Source organism: Condylura cristata, unplaced genomic scaffold (genome assembly GCF_000260355.1).
Source record: "Condylura cristata isolate star-nosed mole 26May11 unplaced genomic scaffold, ConCri1.0 scaffold00006, whole genome shotgun sequence".
NCBI classification, from domain to species: Eukaryota; Metazoa; Chordata; class Mammalia; order Eulipotyphla; family Talpidae; genus Condylura; species Condylura cristata.
The window spans coordinates 6,316,693-6,336,065 of record NW_004567107.1 but is presented as its reverse complement, the minus strand read 5'-3'; the positions used below and the strand labels follow the sequence as shown (position 1 = coordinate 6,336,065).

The window sequence follows — 19,373 nt, the reverse complement described above, 5'->3', positions numbered from 1 at the left end:
TGTGTATCTGAGTGACATCCCTGTTAATAAACAAGAAAGCTTGTATACACATAGTGAGAGTAACAGGTGGTCAGACCTAGTTATGAATAGTGCTTTATGGTTTATAAGTGCTATTGTGCATGATTACTAGAACTGAGGGAGACTTGGGGGGTAAACACATGACTTTCTCACAAACAGGGCACTAGTGAAAGCTCACTTTGACAAGCTCACTGCACGCTACATGCAGATGTCTTGTGTTCACAATTATAAAGGGGACTTTAAACTTCATGTTATAGTTCAGTGAGTCTTAGGTCAAGTCTAAAAGGCTCTAATCTAGTTATAAGTTAAAGCAACTTTAGTCCTCTGTCTCCACAAAATAGCTGTGCCCACATCGAGAAGTCAAGATAGTAGTCAAGAAGACAGATGGCTTTTGTCACCACCTTCTGTGAGAACGTGAGCTCTCTTGCATGACAGGCCTCTGCACTTCACTTCTGGACTGTGAGCTCCTTGAGGCCAGGGACTTTACACCCTAGCACACAGGAGACAGTCAATATATTCTATTGGCGTCATCCAAAAATTTTGATGCTACACAGGTTAACCTGACACAGCCTGAGTTTGTACCTCAGCCCTGTATTTAGCTCACCAGCCTCTCCTAGCATTCCATTCAGACACCCCAGTAGCGGGAAACCCTGCCTTGCCAAATACCACAAGAGGAGTTAACATCCACTGAGTACCTACTATATGCCAGACACTAATCCATACTTTATTTTTTAAAGACTTATTTATTTATGCATATAGACCTGGGGTACCGGCCAGAGGTGCAGGGGTGGTGAGAGGATTCACCAGACAGGGTGGGGAGCAGAACAGGCAGATTGACAAGTACACTGCTGATGAGACAGGAGAAGTCTGCCATGCCATATGGGTCAGTTCCCTGGCTGGGGATCGAACTCGCACTGAAGCAGCTGCAGCTAGCTTGCAGTGCTGAGCTTCAACCTGTTGTGCCACCAGGGAGGGCCTAATCAGTACTTTAAACACATCATCTCATTAAACTTTTAAAAGGAGATTTTATTTATGTATACAAGAACTGGGGTGCAGGCCAGAGGTGCCGGGTTGGTGAGAAGATTCAACAGAAATAACAGGGAGCAGAACAGGTGGATGGACTGAAACACACTGCTGAGGGGAGCAGCCGGTGAGACAGGAGAGGTCTGCTGCGCCATGTGGGTCACTCCCTGGCGGGGAATGAACTCATGCAGCACTGGCTGTGGACAGCTTCCTAGCTTCCTAGTGCTGAGACTTACCCTTTACACCATGAGGAAGGCCCTCATTTAACTTTTTTTTTTTATAACAGTTTATTTTTACATCATTTTGTACATTTTTTTTTCCATCTCAATTGTAATCCCCGCGGGTTTCCCATCACCCAGTCACCCGTGTGCCATCACCACATTTAACTTTCTTAATGACCGTTTAACTTGGATGTTATTTTCTTTTTTATAGGTGAGGAAACTGAGAATCAGAATGGCATCCTGCTGTGATGCCATATAGCCTGCGTAAGCTAGAGAAGAGGCATTGGATCCAGGTCTGTCTAAATACAAAGCTGAGCCCCTGACCACCATATTACCCCATGGGTAAAAAATATCCCTGAGCTGGCATGGGTGATCAGGTGGCAGGAAAACTATGGAGACTACAATGATGCAGGGGGAAACTAATAAAAAAAAAAAAATCTACTCCTTAGGTGGCCGGGGAACGTCCAAATCCACAGCCCATAAAGGTATTTAAGGAGAAGACATCACGTCTGGCCTTGCCAGAACAGAGAATCTGGGAGCAAACTCCTTCGGCTCAAAGCTGGATGCACAAGCGAGTCGTGGAGATAAACTCTCTTCGTTTTCTATATCCATCACCTATTTTTTTTTTCTAAAGGCCTTTTAAGTCCCCAAAGTCTCATAAGCCCCAAACTTCTCTTCTATTAAACACTTCCCTTTGGCTACTAGACATTTTTGCTGGTCTCTAAAAAATAATCAATAGGTGATCCTCACACACGTGCACACACGCGCGCAGCTCCTGCAGCAGACTCTTCACACAGCAGGAGCCACCCTTCACTGACTCTGCCACGCTACAGCCGGGGCAGGAACCCTGGCTGTCAGTGCCTAATTGATTAAACTCTGTGAGCCAGAGCCTTTCCACAGGGAGATTTCAGACCCTCCATAAATCAGGGTAATCTTGTTTTATGAGGTGATCAGAAAGAAATGGTTTCAGGTTTGTAGGATTTCCAAAAAGAGCAGATCACGGAGAGGGGGCTGTGGGATCGCACTGCGACGCTGCCTGCCCTCGGCCTTCCGCTCCACACTCCTAAGCGCCTCTCCGGCCACGCCATTCCTCACTGCCCAGCTCCTTCTCCCGCCTTTGGCCGGTGGTCCTTACTCACTCTGACTAACTCTTCCTTATTCCTCCTCAAGGAAGCCTTCTCCTCCTCTTACCAACGCCAACCTCGGCCTCACCACAATCGTGGGCTTCACGATGTGGGGGCTCCCTGCTACTCCCCTGGCACCAGTACTGCTGGGCCTGGCTCAGAGCAGGACACCATCAATGTTTGGGGGCTCGGGGGTGAATGAACACATGTGTGCATGGAGCGAAGTCAGCCATCCCTTAAGGACGAAGCTGGGCCACTCAAGGGTCTGGCCCTTCAGTTCACCACAGGTCTGCTGGGAAGTGAGGTTGATGACAGAGTTCCCGTCACTTTCTGTTTCTCTAATGTGTCTCTGCCACTGTTCAAAACACACAAAAAGTAACAGGGTCTTCTAAGGCGCCGAGGCATTTTCCACTGCAATGAACTGAGGAACCGTAACATAACTCAACACTGAGGCACATCTCTCTCTCTCTCCCTCTCTCTCTGATTCCCAAGTCAGGGAGTGAGGGCAGACAAGCTGGAGGAGCCCCACCTCCCAGCGGGGGAGCCACGGCAGTGAAGTCACCTGATGCATTACCATTAGCCAGGGGCTGCAGGGTGCATTCTGGGGCCAGAGTTACCGGAGGGATGCAGATCCCTATGCCCTCACTGAGAGCCCATCCTGGCTTTGTGGCTCGTCAAACATGTTTCCTTACTGCTCTAATGTACCAGTGTATCGCTTAATGAAAGTTCTTAATTGTAATTCAATTAATTACATACACAGAGTCCCCAATTACATTTTCCAATAAGGCATTGGCTGTGGTACAGGTCTAAATGCACTTAACCAATTTTAATATATTAAGACCAATTTCCCTTGAATACTAATTACTACCTAATGATAAAATGAAAAGGGGGGAATGTTCAAGAAAGGCGGGGAGTGAAAAATGCAATTCATGTGGAGCTTCTCAGCCCACACGATGCAATCCGGCACTGGTGACTGCAGAAGCAGGTGTGCACAGGACACACTTCCTCCGGGCGGTCAGCGCTGCCTCTTATCCCAGGCCACCCCGGTGCAGGCCACTGCTCCAGAGGGCTTGTGGGAGTTAAGGAAAAACGGTGTAACCAGGAGGGAACAGCCACACGCGCCCAAACTAGCCATGGCGCGTGGGGGCGGCACGCATCCTGGCTCAGGCACACAGACAGACAGACACTGGGAAGGCCACCGCTCACACGGTGTGACGTCCGCGCTCTCTTTTACTTGCTTCGGCAGCGTGACGCTCAGAAGGGGCCCGCAAGGTTGGGATTAGCATCACGTGACACGGGAGGCGAGGCTCAAGGGAGGAGCCGCCTGAGGTCAGCCACACAGCGGCCCCACACAGCGGTCCCCACCGCTAGCCCCTCTCCCCACAACACACTGCCAACCAGCCCGTCCTGACCAGTCAGCAGGAGGTGGAGACCCAGTTTATGTTGGGCTTAAAAGTGTGTCATTTAAATTCTGTTTGCACGCAGCAAGCAGGGCGCTCTCACCGATACCTACTTGCAAAACCCTCACAACCCTCACCCACACAGAAAATTCCTTACAATGAGTACTCCCTAATGAAGATTCCCTCTCGCCCGGCACCCCCAAAGCCAGACACTGGCTTTCAGCGGCAACTCAGCTTAAAAATATATACCACGGACACAAATCATTTCCATTTGGAAACATTTTTGTGCACAATCCCATTTTACCTTGCATTTAAGACTGCTGCTGCTGAGGTATAGAAAAGAGGCTTAAAGCCTTGGTAGTTAAGAAACTGGAGAGCTCAGTAATTTGTAATTGAAGAAGGCAAAGCCGCCAGAAGCTGGCAGAGCCACAGCGAGTCAGGGCTGGCACAGAGCACATCCAGGAGGAAGAATGAGCCCACTGTAGGCAAGCCCGGGACGAGGGTCTGGAGACACATGGGGGTGAGCAGACGCGTCTGGTTGCAGTTGCCTTCCCCACTTCTCCTTTCTTTAATTTGTAGTATTATGATGGTGGTGGTGGTGGTGGGGGGAACCCCAAGAACTACCAAAAACCCCTGTTCATGAAAGCGCTCATCCAAACCCCAAGTTCTTGTTAAAAGTCACTGTGTATCACCGCTGGGAGCCCCGGTCAGGAGCCTGGCGAGGGCATGAGCTACACTGGGTTGTGGGGCGCAGACCTGGTCCCTGCCCTCGGGGCTGGGGGCCCAGTGTGGGAGAGCACAAGACCCCCATGTAGAGCGAGCAGCGAGAGAGGGGTGGGCAGTGGGTTCTGCAGGGTGACCTGCCTCCTTGCGGCCTCCCCTCCTCAGCCCTGACCCTGCCACGCCATCTGCTTACCCCCAACGTGCCACATCGTCCCTAGGCCTGGACAGTTGCCGCTTTACTCACTATCTGACTACCTCCTCCCTATTCCCCCCGGGGCGTTCTCCTCCTCTTACCAGCGCCAGACCCCTGCCTTCTATTTTCACCCCCTCAGTGGCACTCCTCTCACGACAGCTGTGTCTGTGGGGGCTCCCTGCTGCTGCGCCGGCATCATGGTGCAGGGGCTGGCTCAGAGCCCAACGACTGGGTGGTCTGGCAGGCTTCAGGGAGGCGCTGCCTCACCCTGAGGTCTTCCAGGGGGACTGGAGGAGGTAGAAGTGGGCTCCCACTGTCTGCGCCAGGGCGAGGCCTCCGGGCCACGGCCCACCTAGGCTGACTGCTCACGTGGAGCCGAGGCTATTCCTCAGCACAGACACGACTTAAGGAAACTGCAAACTTCACTAAGGTACTGAAATAATGGACAATCTCTTTGAAGAGGAGAGGAGATCAAAGGAGGCTGATGTGATGTTTAAAAAACAACTGAAGCCCCTTCCTCCAGCAACTTCTATTTAGGAAATCAAATAACTAGATCCCACTTTTTCATCAGACTTAATGGGCAGAGACATGGAGTAGGAATTCCTATGACTGGCAAACCAGAAACCCCTCTAAGCCTCAGTTTCTTCTTTTGTAAGATAAAGGTGACCATCCCAGCTTAAAAGGTCGCTATCATGGCAGCACCTGCATCTCAGTTAATCCTTACAAGACCCTGTTACATGGAGTCCATCCTCCATTAACACAGGAAGGGGTTCAGAGAGGGGCAAGACTGACCCAATGCCACAGGCGACAGTGGTTCACCCAGCTCTACCTGATTCTCAAGGCCGCGTCAAGCACGACGCTGTCACTACAAAGGTAGACTGCGAGTGAAAGGCAGTGTCTGCATGGGCCTGGAGTCCCACAAAGCCAGTTGAATTTCAGGTCTGCTTTAGCCCCCGCTAATGGGAAATTTCCAGTATTCTCTCTGAGAGCTGTGGAAAGAACAACTTGGTTCATGCTGCCTCTTTCTGTTGGGGACCTGGGTGGGGAAGGGAAAAGGTCCCGAGAACAGTTGGAGAAAAGGAAGCTGAGGCTCAGTTTAGTGCCAGGATTTATATAGAAGCTTGGAAAGAATGGAACGCTAACATTACATACTTGCCATAATGTACCCATGCTTCCTTCTGGTCTGACTCCAGCTTTGCACAGACAGTTGGCTGAAGGATGTCGTAGATTATCAGACAAGAATCGAAACTGGAAAGCTCAAGGACTTTGGCTTGTCATTCTCTTATTTAGGCCATGATCCAAGCACAAGTGTTAGCTCGCAGTCCCCAGACAGGAACTGTTGTCTGCTGGTTTCATCTGTGAGCACCTCAGTCATCGGATATAAAGGCAATTGGCATTGGCATTCTTAGGATTGAGAATTTAGGTCGTTTTCATCCACTACCTCAGGGTGGGTTTGAGGATCAGGTAGCTGGCTTAGAGTTGAGGTTCCTATCATTTACTGGCTAGCTCATTTTGGGCAAGTCACAGCCTCCCCCCACAATCAGACTAACACCCTACAGGGTGGCTGTGAAAATTACAAGCGAGAACATTGAGAAGATGTTTATAGCTTTCCAACAGTAGGCCTGCATAAATAGTTTTAAAAACATCTTTTGGTGTGGTTGATCTAAAAAGAATTATGCCCTGCCCCTCCTTAGGAGAAAAACAAAACGGCTATATCCATTCTTACAGCAGCTTTCCCAATTAAATAGTTCTATTTATAAGGCATATATCCTTCTGGGACACCAAACACACTTGCTAGAAAGTACCATGTTCTAAGTTCCTTGGTTCTGTGACACAACCCTGGACTCGCCTCCCTTCCTGCCCTCATTTTTCCTCATCACCTGCATCCCTCTGCTCCACCACACACCTCCTTGAGGTACCAAAAGTTCTATGATTCCAAGTATCCACACCTGTGTCCCACCTGCTACCAGACACAGGATGTGGCTTTTTCATTATTTATTATAATTAACATTTATTGAGTGGTTATTACATGCCAAGCACTGTTCTAAGAGCTTTGTGGTTTTTAAAACTCACCCAACACTCCTATTAACCTCAGCCAGGCAGGTAAACTACTCAAAAGAAGTCAACTAAGTTATCCAAGGTCACTCAGTGAGTGTCAGAGCCTCCGCGAACCCCAGATTCTGTCTCCACAGAAATTCTCTTAAATATTGCATAAGATAAGCTCATAATTGCATCTATAATGGGTTTCAGGACAGCAAGCCCATCCTGATCAGGTACCAACACAAGAGCAGAGACTACTTTTGAAATATCCATCTCAGTCAATGTCTTAATAGGTAGCACTGGGGATTCGTGGAATTTCTATTGAAATTTTATAAAACTTCTGTTTTAATAAAAAGAATGGATTTATAGTGTACCTCTATTTTACAAAGACTAGTTATAACACTCCTTTGATTCCAAACCCTCAACTGCCTTGTGCCTTCTGTAAATGCTGGTAAGGTCTCCTTTCACGAACACAGTTACTTCAACTCATAGTGTGAGTACTAGACATCTCCTACAAATCCCTTAAGATGGGAAGACTGAGGTGTAAGAGGTCTGAAATTAAGTCTATGCTCATGCTGAGAAGTCGGGTGGGAAATACGAGCCCAAGATCAAAGTTTTATCTACCAGTCCTCACAACTGTATTTTGAGTGTAAGAAAGTTGGGTCACATCTTTTTGGGGAAAAAACCGAGTGTGTAATTTGAAATCATAGTATATTGTGGAATGCTATGCACTACCTTAAAAAGAATAAACTACATGTAGAATAATATGTAGACTAATGTGGAATAGTCTTTATGACATTAGTTCAGCTGAAAAAGAAAAATGCAGAACACTGATGCCAGCTTGCTACCAGTTGCTTTTAAAGGGAGAATGCCAATGTGTGTGCACGCGTGTGTGTCAGTATACGCGAACGTGTGGGTATATCCGGTATATCCACATGCGTACACAGAACGTGCTTGCCTCAGCAGAGACCTGCTGGGCGAGGCACTGCAGAAACTGGGAACACCTGGAAAGGAACTACAGGAGAGATGAGAGGTGAAATTTCTGCTACATTTTGTCACCTGAAATGTTTTTACCTGTTTAAGTGCTACCCATCAAAAAAGGGTACAGGGCCTTCATAAATATCATTTTGATATTTGTAAATAAAGAGTCAAACATTTGAAACAATTCACTACGGACTTCCCATATGCAGGACAAGGCTGGCTGGGGATGCTGGGGATGAGTGATTGATGCTAAAGGGGGGCACCCTGGGGCGCGTCTGGGACGTGCGGGAGAGACACCCCAAGCAGTCACTGAGAACAGAAATGCATGCAGCAGAGAAACAGTAACACGCTCTCTGATGGAGCGCAAAGGAAGGAGCCAGACGAGGGCGGCTCAGGGTTAGGAGGAGGCCTCTCTCGAGGTGTGACATTTAAACTGAGAAGAGGAGGAGAAAGCAGTTCCGGCAGAGAGGGGCAGAGAGTCCGTGCAGAGGACACAGCCCGTGTGAGAGCCCCGCACAGGGATGCCCAGGGCGGTGGGCTTGCCCTGAAGTCACGGGAACATACAGGAGAGGAAGGCAGAGAAAGAAAGAAATGAACTGCAGTTTGAGAAAGGCCTCGGACAGCACGAGGAACCAGCACCCGCCTCCTGCTGAGGATATTTAAACGGCCTGAACTTCCTCAAACCTGATGTCTCAGCAGTGCTACTGACAGGGCCAGTTGCGTTATATACAAAATAGCTGTTGCCTCGAAGAGGCCTCCCATTTCTAAGCCGTTTCCAGGGCAGCTCCTAACTTCGAAGACAAGAGTTTTTAATAGGAAAGGATTCATCACAGAGGGCTAAACAGGATGCAGACGCTTTGCCAAAAGCACAAAATCAATCATTTCCCTTTGGGACACTTCTGGCGGGAGGCTGCGGTCTGTCTGGGAAAAAGTAGTCACTTCCAGTCTGCCGAGGGAAGCCAGACCAGCGCGTGTTCCCAAACACAGGCCTTACAAGCTGGTTCGCGAAGGACCAAGCAGGTGGGAACAAGGAGGCTAACGTACTGTTCTCGCGGACCAGGCAGAACTCCCAGGCGCTCTGGCTCTCCAACGTGCTCTCCAGGTCCACGGCGACATTGGGTTCGCTCTGCTTTTCCAGGCGGTACTGAGGGCCTGGAAGATCAAAGGGGCAGGAGGAGGGGGAAGCTCTGAAATAGTGAATTTGACATGTAAAAAAAAAACCACACACTGGCAAAAAGCTCATAAAACTCTAGGAAAATCCTGAAGCCTCTCTCTTGAAGAACTAGCTGCACAAGATGAAGAATTTGGGTTTTTCCATAGTATTTCATATACGTGTCCGTCCCATTATTCTGGTTGGTTTTGCTCCTCAAAACAGGATGAGAGGGAGACGTGTTGCACTCACTCGTAACTACTATTAGTCCTCTCAGGTAGGAGGAGATAACCCAGCTTCTCAGACCTGTTTCCTAATGTGTCCTGCAGGAATACTTACACCTTGGGCAACAGTTGTCACAATGACATGAGGTAGGAAGATACTTAGGAATGTACCTCTCCAGAGGAAGCCTCCTGCAAAGTACTAACAATCACTGTAAGGCAGTGGGTAACTGAAGATAAGCGGGAACAAGGTATGCTCAGAATTCTACTAGCATGACAGCCCCCAAATTTAAGAATGAATTTTTGAAAAGCAGGTGATGTCAAAATACATCTCAGGTTCCTGGGTGATGGTGACAGACAAGGCTGCTGACTCACGTTTTTGTTGGAGCATTTATGAAAACACGAGAGATAGGGGTTCAGGAACTCTGGAAACTAGGACTCCTAGCTTCCCTCAGTCACATGGGGGTTCTGGCGCCTCTTAATAAAACGGGGCATTTTATACATTTATTCATGCAGTTCTTTGTCAAGCCAAATGACCGTCTTGATCTTCTCAGGTAACACCCGGGAGGTCCAGTGATCAGATTCAGAGGGCTGCTCCCATTGGTAGTGGTTACAGCACAGACGAGATTCAAGAAACCATCTCACTGTTTTGACTGCGAGAGGAGCGTTTGGCTAGAGAAGTCAAGAGGGCTGAGGAAAGCATCAGTGGCCCTGCAGGGCGCCCAGGAGGAGCACCTGTTTTTAGACATGTTCTTCAAATGTTGTCGACTTGTTGATTATCCACAGCCAGTCCTCCTCCTGCACCAGCCTGATTATCCACAGCCAGTCCTCCTCCTGCACCACCTCACTCACTGAGATCATTCTCCCCCACAGCCATGTGCGTCCCCCACACTGTAGTTTCCCTTCCACCTCACGGCCCACTGCCCTCTCTCTGAGCCCTCTCATGGTGCTCCTGCTAGCGCTCAGCGCTCTTACACACCTCCAGTCCTTTCAACCCTATTGGCAGCTTTTAATCTTTACTCTATCAGCAATGCTCCGAACACAATTACTTAGGTCAACATGTGCGGAAGTGTACGCGGTTTTTCTAAACACTGGAATACTGTTTTCAGATCAAGAAGGTATTCCATGTCAACACGACAAATTCTAATTTCTAATATTAAGCAAAAAAAGGAATAGAACTCTAGGTAATTCTTGGTCCTCACTGTCTGACTTAGGAGTATCAGCATTTGCCAGTTAACAAGCTTGTTTGCTGCACTGAGCACGCTTTCACTGTGGATTGGTGAGAGATTCCTTGGTGTTCTCTCCTCTTCCCCACCCACTGCCGCCACTCCCCACTCGTGCCAGTGGGTCTCTCCAGCCGACCAGATGTACGTGGAGCACGGAGAACGGAGCATGGAGAACTGCTTTCTAGAACACTTTGCCTGCCCTACCCTAACTCCTCAAAGCAACAGTGTGTACCATGCATTTCTGTGGACTGACAGTGACCTTGGTACATAGTTTAGTTACAATCTTTGGTTTTCTTGGGACAGCTAGAATGTTGGGAACAACCTAGATCAAACCACAAGGGCACTAGTTAGGCAAAATATTATGAAAACCATGAAGATATCAAGTGGTGTTGGAAAAATAATTTAATTTTATAAAACACGCTTATGTGATTTTATGAAAACAGCAAATTATGGCACAATACATACAAGATGATAACAATTAGGAAAATTTATGGGAAGTCATAAGTAAAAAAAAAAAAAAAAAGGCTGGAAGATAATTTCCAAAATGTGACTAGAGGATACACAGGGTAGTGGGGATAATGAGGGTTTTTATTTTTCCTTAGTGTTTTTCTCTGATTTTCAAATGTCCTGTAATAAATAAAAGGTTATTTCCATAATTAAAAAAAAAAGTGACATATATGTGCAAGTTCCCCAATTTCTTATCATGTCACTTTTGGGAGGGGACTATAATTACCACACACTGTTGGCATCTCCAATGGGTCTTTCATCTGCAATAATTTAATCAAAACCAGACATGACCTGTTTATGTGGCTGTTTCCACTGTAATGTTGCAACCTGGCACGCTTACTCCTACTGATCTCGGTGCTTCTAGAGCAGTCCTGGCAGCTGGATTGTTAGTTAAGTCTCCTTTGTCTTGGTTCCTGGGAGTCAAGGCCTGGCTGCATCAGAGTAAATTTCAGGATGGTTTCCTTTGCACACTTTTCCCTTCCAGTCCCTGCAAGCGGCTGGGAAACGGTGGCTGGAAAACTAGAGGACGGAGGGTACTAGGAAGCATCCTGTCGCCCTCAACCCCTCCTCCGTGTCACTCTCAAAGCCATACACACTGCCAGTCAGCATTTACGTTCCTGTTTCTTGGGACTTGGGGATTTTCGATTAAAATGGCTGGTCTCTGAACGGTAATTTTCATTCTTTCTCCTTGAAGTCTGAGGTGGTGATGACGCTCACCACATGACCACTATGCATCAAGCATTTACACACGTGGTCTTACTGAAGCCTCCCAGCAACTCTGGGAGGCCGCTGGTGTTACCCCGTTCAACAGACTGGCCCCCGAAGGTTGGCGGAAAGTCACTTGTCCAACATCACAAAAGCAAGCTACAGAATATGAAACCCATGGGTCTGTGCTTTCAAGCCTAAGTGTTCTGAAACTCTTTTTTCCTCCTGTAAACTATACACTCCTGGCCAATTATAAAGAAGCTATAGTTTACATCACAAGTTTTTGTAGATTTTGTGTATTTGTGAATTCATCTGGGTTCTGAATCACTTCATTTGTAGTTTCTATCAGTGCAAAATGAAAATGATCTAAAATAATTGAATGAAAGCCACATGTAGTATCATCTGCTATGGCTGTATCCTGGGTCTTTGGGAAGACAGAATTGCTTTCTCTTTCCTTAAGAATATCACTACTTCTGCCCAGTTTTGTCAACAGTTGAAGGTTTGAGTAGCATCTTCTGCACTGGGCACTTCCTATTCTTCTACGAAAGGCAAAGGAACCACCTGAAACCCATTCTGAACTCAAATGACTGATAGGTCTTGAATTTGGGGAAGGTAGGGTGGTTAAGTTCTAGATGAGACTTGAGATCGAAACCCAAATGGAAACTGGCTTTTTACAAGCCTCAATTTCTCTCCTAATTCCTGTCTGAACACTGGATACGCTGTCTCACAGGGAGAGTCTATTTCACACCTTTTCCTCTGAGAAAGCCAGTTTGGTAATATTAGGCCATAAGTGTGTAATGAGAGGTAACAGAGCCGAGTGGCGAAGGTCATGGACTATCTAGGTCTAGTGCTGACTAGCAGTTCAGCTGTATGACTCTGAGCCAATTTACTTAAGCTCTCTCCGTTTCTTCAGTTGTAAACTGTGATAATAATAGCACCTACCCTCACAGGCCTGTCTGAGGATTCAATGAGTTGATATTTATGATGCAATCAGAACAGTGTCTGATACGTTATTATTGTTATTTCCATTAGTACTGTCACTTAAGTGTCTGCCCTCCTCCTCACCAATGACTGTACCAAGAGATCGTAATATAACAGGACCTATCATGCCAGGTACCGCATCATGCCAGGCCTTCCAGAGAGAACAGCTCATCTTCGCTTTGTCATCCTAAGATGTAAAGAACAGAGGAGGAAACTATGCCTTTCAGAGGCTAAAAAGCCTTGCCCCATGTCCCACAGAAAGCATCTGTGAAACCAGGGTTTGTACTATGCCCATGCCAGCACACACTTTCATATGAACCATGGGCCTCACTCAAGTTTTTTTTTTTTTTTTTCAAAGATTTCTTTATTTATGCATACAAGAACTAGAGTGCGGTGGGTGAGAGGATTCACCAGAGGTAGAATGGGGAACAGAACAGGCAGACTGACTGGAATAGACTACTGAGGGGAGCAGTGGGGAAACAGGAGAGGTCTGCTGTGCCCTGTGGGTCAGCTCCCTGGCTGGGGATTGAACTCGTGCTGCAGTGGCTGTGGAGAGCTTCACAGTGCTGCGCTTTAACCTGTTGTGCCATCCTAGAGAGCCCCTCCCAACAGTTCCCAATAAGCATCTACTGATGATAAGCAGGATTGTGACAGCTCAGGTCTCTTATACAACAAAGTATAGTTTCTACCCAAAGCTTGCTTATTTTTAGGTGACTGACACAGTAGAAAAGAAAAAGCAGGAGAGCCATCAAAGGCATTTTTAAAAGATAAGCTGTGAGGCTAGTTACTTTTGCCCATAAAATATCAAAGGTTTTTCCACACTGAACAGGACAGAGTTCTCAAGGCAACATGCACCCTTTGAAGGGGGATTTAAAGAGTCAGCTGTGCATGAAGCCATGCCTTCTGCTTCACAGCAGAAGGGATACAAAAGGAAGATTCTGCACTGACAAAACCGCGTGGGCCTTCCAATGCCGTGTTCATAGCAGCTACACCATGCCACAACAAGCTAGGCACAAAATACTGCCCCGGGCACTTTGAGAGGGTTCCGAATTATAATACCCAGGCAAGATTTTTATGGGATTTTGAAAACCTGAGGCAAACTGTCAGCATGTAAGTTTCAAAGAAAACCTGTTATCTGTTGGGTGGTGGATGAAACCTCAACGCAGCTTCCTAGACGGCTTTCATCCTTGCCGGCTTTCATCCTTGACTGAAACAGGAGCAATTTCAATGCAATTCCCTCAAGCTGAGAGTCAGCATAGAGCTGAACGCCCGTGGGAGCCGAGCGCAGAAGCAGACAGAGTCACCCTGCCCGGGCCTATGTCATTCTGGGCCTCACTTCTGAAGACACCCGGGAGGAATTTTTTCAGACCACTTGCTACCCAGGTCGCAGGACAAGCTCTGCTTCTTCCTGTTCTTCCTGGGAACAACGGGCTTGCTCTCCTGGCTAATCCTCTGGACCTTAATTTTACTTTTCCTTTCATGTAGTTTTTCAACTCATGTTTTTGAAATCCTATTATAGCTGTATTCCAAATACTGTTTGGATTGAGGTGGGCTATAAATGAACTAATCTATGACTATTACTGAGCATCAGAGCAAGTCTGAGGACCACCTGAGGAAAACTGATAAAGTCAAAGCACTATTTTCCATTCCCCAGCTGAAAGAACTGAATTCAAATGAGAGGTTCTTGTGGCCAGAAAAAGGTTAAGCATGAGCCAGAAGAGGAAAGGCTGGAGTAGAAATAGTACTGGCAGCTACACATTCTGGGGAGGTTACTGAATCTGCATGTTCTCATCTGTAAAATGAGGGTAACAGAACTCCCCTGGAAGGTTCTGTGAGGATGAAGTGGGGCGATCCTTGACTCCCTCAGCGAAGTGCTTAGCGACAGCTGCGTTTATTGCTAGACTGGGCCGAAACAAAGCCCGTAATGAAGTTCAGGCAGATGCCTGGTCTTCGAGTCACAACCGGTGTCACAGCCCCACTACGGGCAGTGGGCAATGGGCGGGCGTCAAAGTGGAGGCCACATCTTTTCTCACATGTGTTCAGGGTAGGGGTGCGAGGTGGGAGAGACTCAGGCCTATCTGTTCAGAAAAGTGTGCTTTTAAGCATTTACAATTAGAAGCTCGTTCAGCAGTTAGGGTTCCTAGAGCTTCCTGGTCTAGCTAAGGTCCTACAAATACAGTCTACAAATGAGGACTAAATGTCCGCACTTATAGAACTCACCCTGACAGCAGACACCGAAGGACAGGTAATGCTACCTGTCCATACACCCATTTAACAAACATTTTTCGAGCACCAGCAACGTTTCAGACACAGAGATGAATAATCAATGATTCCTGCCCTAAAGCCGGTGGGGGACGCAGAAAAACACACTTGAGCAGGTAAATTATTAAAAAGTCCAATCAGTGCTCCTCTCCAGGGAGGGAAGGCTGTGGGAGCTGTTCTTCAGGAGCAGGAACATCTGAACTGAGTCTCACTGGGGTAGGGGGAGCAGTGGGAGGAGCCTTTTCAGAGGGCATGGCAGAGATAAAGGTGAGGCGGTGTGGAAGAGTCCAACCGGCCCGTTTAGTGTGGATGAGTGGGGCGCTGGGGGTGGGGGCAGGGGTGGTGAAGAAAGGCTGAGGGTGGAGAAGCTTGGCCTGGACTGCTGGTCAAGGTTTGGATCTTCCTTCATAAGCAACAGATGCTAACAGAACAGGGAGTCACATTACCAGCTTGATTTCTGGTGCGTCTCTTCCGGTGACACTACTGATAATGGGCGGAGGAGACTGTGGCAGGGAGACCCAATTAATGCACACTGTGCCAAGCCTCGTCTGCCCAGCTGCAGGGGCCGGCTGGATCCCCACTTCCTGCCTGAGCCAAAGTTATCGACGACAAGCTGACGTGCTCAGACCCAACATCAAGCCACTCTGAAATGTCGGCATCTAGTGTCAGCTCATCGCTTATAACTTTTCCTCCAGGGGCAACTATAATCATTTTCTGCTTGATCTTAATATAAGCACTGAATTATATTCAAGAGATACCCATTGTAGCTGATACCTCCTCTGAGGCTCAGATTGGATAATCTGGAATTTAAATAATAAAAAAAGGAACAAGCTGACATGACAATAAGGTCACACTGTAGCCTCTTCTGAGCCAATACACAATTTGCTCTCCAGTGAACAGCTGAATATAATCAAATTAAACACAATTCCTATTACAAAAGAAGAAAGACCAAGGCTGTTCCAATAAACCAATTCTCCTGCCTAGTTAAACTGCAAAACCTTCAGGAAAGGTTTTGAAAGCATGACCCATCAGTTCTAATTTTTAAAACTTATCCTTTCAGTCAAGACTAGAAAAAGGCCCATTCCAACTTTTATCTTACTACAAAGTGCTGTTATCTTGGCCTGATGTCAGGAGCTCTATCTCTCTTTCTGCTGACAAGCAGAGACGAGAAAGATAAGATTGGAAACGAATCTCACTTCTCTGAGTAAATAAATAATCAATACTCATCTAAATGTAAATGAGAAGGTAGCCCCCTCTGATAACAGCACTCTTATCAGAGAGCCAATTTTCTTCAGACATTTGGCCTCAACCAAATCACCATCATTCAGCCCCAGCCTAATGGCAAAAAATCGTAACTAAATTGAACCGATCACCAGAGATCAACTAAGTTCGGCCCTGGCCACTTCAGGTTCAAATGTTTGGGAATGCAATTCTGCCCCCATTAACTTTCAATAGCAATGAAGAACAGACTGGTCAAGGGGCCAGTCTGTGCAATAAACAACCCCCCCACCCCCCGGGGAGGGGACGAGGGGGGGATGGGAGTGGTGGTGAGGAAGAGTGGGTGTGTTTAAACGATGCACAACTGTAGCAACCCCAAAACCAAGTCGAGAAGGCCACTGTGGTGGGGTGGGTAGAGAACATTCTTTCCTCTCATCAGAGGCTAGACTGAGAGGGTGAAGACATTTAATTCGGCTGACCATGATGATTTAAGTTTATTAAAACAAAGAAAAAGGATATTTAAAAAACTACTGTAGCTAAAAATAACCTTCGGTTCAAATGATCAATTTCCTCCAACTAATTTGTATCAGACTTACATCTGACCCGCCAGTGCCGCGCTGACCTGATTTTACTGAAATAAGACGCCATCTACAAGACAAATCACTTTAAAACCACTGCACTGGGGTTTCCATTTCTTTGCTGCAAGACTCAATTCACTGCTGATGAGAGTATTGGGGAAATTATGACCATTATTGATAGGACAGCAAAACCGCTTTTACACAGGAGTCTTCAAGTAGACAGAAAGCTTGCACTGGACCATTAATGAAGGTGTCAGCTAGAATCAGAAATTAAAGACAAAGGCTGAGAAAAGCCTAATTTTTAGAGCACGTCAGGACACCAGACACACAGAAGCAGCAGCCATTCATCCTCGTGAGAGTAACAGCCTAAACAAGGGCGCGCGGAGGAAGGCTGTTCTGCCGGCAGTCAGGGAAAGCAGAAGCTGATTTCTGCCTGGCCCTGGAGTTCTGAGAACATAGGCTCCCATTATCAAATCTTCATCAGCCAGAGGAGGACATGCTGGCGCGAGACAAGCCTGCTCGAAGTCTTAGCCTCTCTGCTCCTGCTGGATCTAATCCTAGGAGCTGGACATGCGGCAGTTAAAAGAGTGTGGGCGATGGAGTTAGAAAGATGTGGATTAAAATCCTGGCTTTGTTACAAATGGGTGCTGGGCAAGTCAGTCGAATAACCTGCATGGAATAATCACACTGATTGTGCGTTAGCACAATCCCTAAGACACTCAATAAATGTTAGCTGTTATGTGGCTGGGCAAATTTAACACAATCAGGAATTTACCCTTCTTGAAAACAACCAGAGCCACAGACATTGAGGACTTCCCTGGTCCTAAACAAAGAGCTTCCAGGCATTGGCTCTCTTGAATCATACAATTCTCTGAGGTAATAGCAGCTCTATTTATTATTTACTCACCTCCACTTTACAGAGGAGGAAAAACCCAACCAAATCGTGGAGTGGCTAAGGTGTGCGCACCATCAGAATCCAGGTGTGATTCCAGAGCTGTGCTCATTACCACCCCACTCTGCTGTATCCCTGCAGGAGCCTTCTATAATCTTCTGAATCTTTGGGTTGAAAAAAGACTCGTAAGGGTGAGATGATTTATCAGTTCAGAAAGCAGTAAAGATGTTGGGTAAGAAAGTTAAGAGGGAAGAGTGGGTAGTTGGTGGTGAGGGGGTCAAAACTGGAACCCCCCCTCCCCAGTCCTCATAGCAGGCAGCTATCTGATGAGCATTTGAAGTAAACACTAGCTACTTGCCCTGATTTTTTTCGGGGGGAGAGGGGCCTTCGCCAAAGTTAAATGATTTACAGAGTTACTGGCTCTATCCGCAGTTCTGAAAGTGTGATTTCTTCAGGGTTTAACTATACCCATTTCTAGTCTTGTTACAACTTTTTTATTGCGATAGAAAACATTTACTGGAAATATGTTACTGCTATTACCAGGTCATAAAATAAAAAGAAAAATAGTTTATGTATTGCCATCATTTCCAATCATCAATCAGAAAGTGCCAAGAGGAGGAAAGGAAAGGGCGTACAGCTGAGATTTCCTGCTTTGTGTAGGAGAAAATGCAGGAGCATCATAATTCTTCAGAACAAATTTCTTCTTGAATGCCCAGCCTCGCAGAAGGGCTCCCGGGAGGAGAAGGGAGGCACCTTTGGCGTCGCCCCTCTGCTCTGCAGCCTCGCCGAGTCCCTGTCAGAATTAAGGGCTCCTTCGTCCCTGTTTCCAAGGGCCTCGCCTCTCGGTGCTCTGAACAAGCTGCTTTAGAAACATTTTTGTCTCTGTTACCATCTCTCCCCTATCAGGGTGCCCTCAAGATGGGGGTGCAGGAGCTTTTTTAGGAACCCAACTGTGCATTCCCCAGCTCCAGTCTAGCACCAGAGCGTGCGTGTCCAATGATCTTTGCTAAACAGAATGACTTTAACAACGCGGCATTTAAAACTGGACAACCTTGACCCAACCAAGGAATCGATCCTAAGAAATATTGTATTAGTTCAGGGCCCTCCCTGGTGGCACAATGGGTTAGGACATAGCATTGTTAGCTAGCTACAGCCACCTCAGTGCGAGTTCAATCCCTGGTCCCAGAGTTGACCCACATGGAGCAGCAGACCTCTCCTGACCCGCCTGCTGCTCCCCTCAGCAGTGTGCTTCCGTCAGTCAGCCTGTTCTGCTCCCCACTCTGTCTCTGGTGAGTCCTCTCACCGTCCCTGCACCTCTGGCCTGTACCCCAGTTCTGTATGCACAAATAAATAAATCTTTAAAATAAAAAAGAAATATTAGTTCAAGTAGATAGTGATATATGTTCAAAGATGTTCACGGCAGCACTGTTTTAATATCAAAAATTGCACACCATCTAAATGTTCTCTGGTAGGAAAGTATTAAATAAATTATGGCATATCTGTATATTGGGATGTTATGGAGCTGTTAAAAAATCAAGTTAATAAGACATGGGGCAATTTCTATGATACATTATTAAATTTATAAAGATACAGAATGTAAAGAGTATGCTGCATTTTAATAAAACAAAAACTTGGCTATATATGTGCACACACATACTTGCTGAAAAAACACACACACAAATCTGGAAGGATAGAAACCAAATTTTTCTCACAGCTGCGCTGTGCACTAGAATTATTAGATGGCACAGAATGGGATAGTAGCTAAGATGAAGGCTTTTTTTTTAAAATTAATTTATTTATGCATACAAGAACTGGGGTACAGAAGGCCAGAGGTGCAGGGGGTAGGGCAAGAGGATTCACCAGACACAAAGCAGGGAGTAAAACAGGCAGATCCACTGAAATACACTGCT

At 46.8% G+C, this 19,373-nt stretch overlaps 1 protein-coding gene across 3 annotated transcripts in view; it reads right to left on the bottom strand.

Moving 5' to 3' along the window:
- The window catches only part of MAPKAP1 (mitogen-activated protein kinase associated protein 1), a 194,792-nt gene that overhangs the window by 42,620 nt on the left and 132,799 nt on the right, over positions 1-19,373 (bottom strand). For 2 of the 3 annotated variants that reach the window (XM_012721377.1, XM_004677328.2), the window contains one exon: positions 8,768-8,875. The exons of the other annotated variant lie outside the window; for it this stretch is intronic. In XM_012721377.1, the coding sequence (XP_012576831.1) occupies positions 8,768-8,875 (108 nt within the window). The remainder of the gene's footprint in view (positions 1-8,767; positions 8,876-19,373) is intronic. 3 annotated transcript variants of the gene reach the window in all.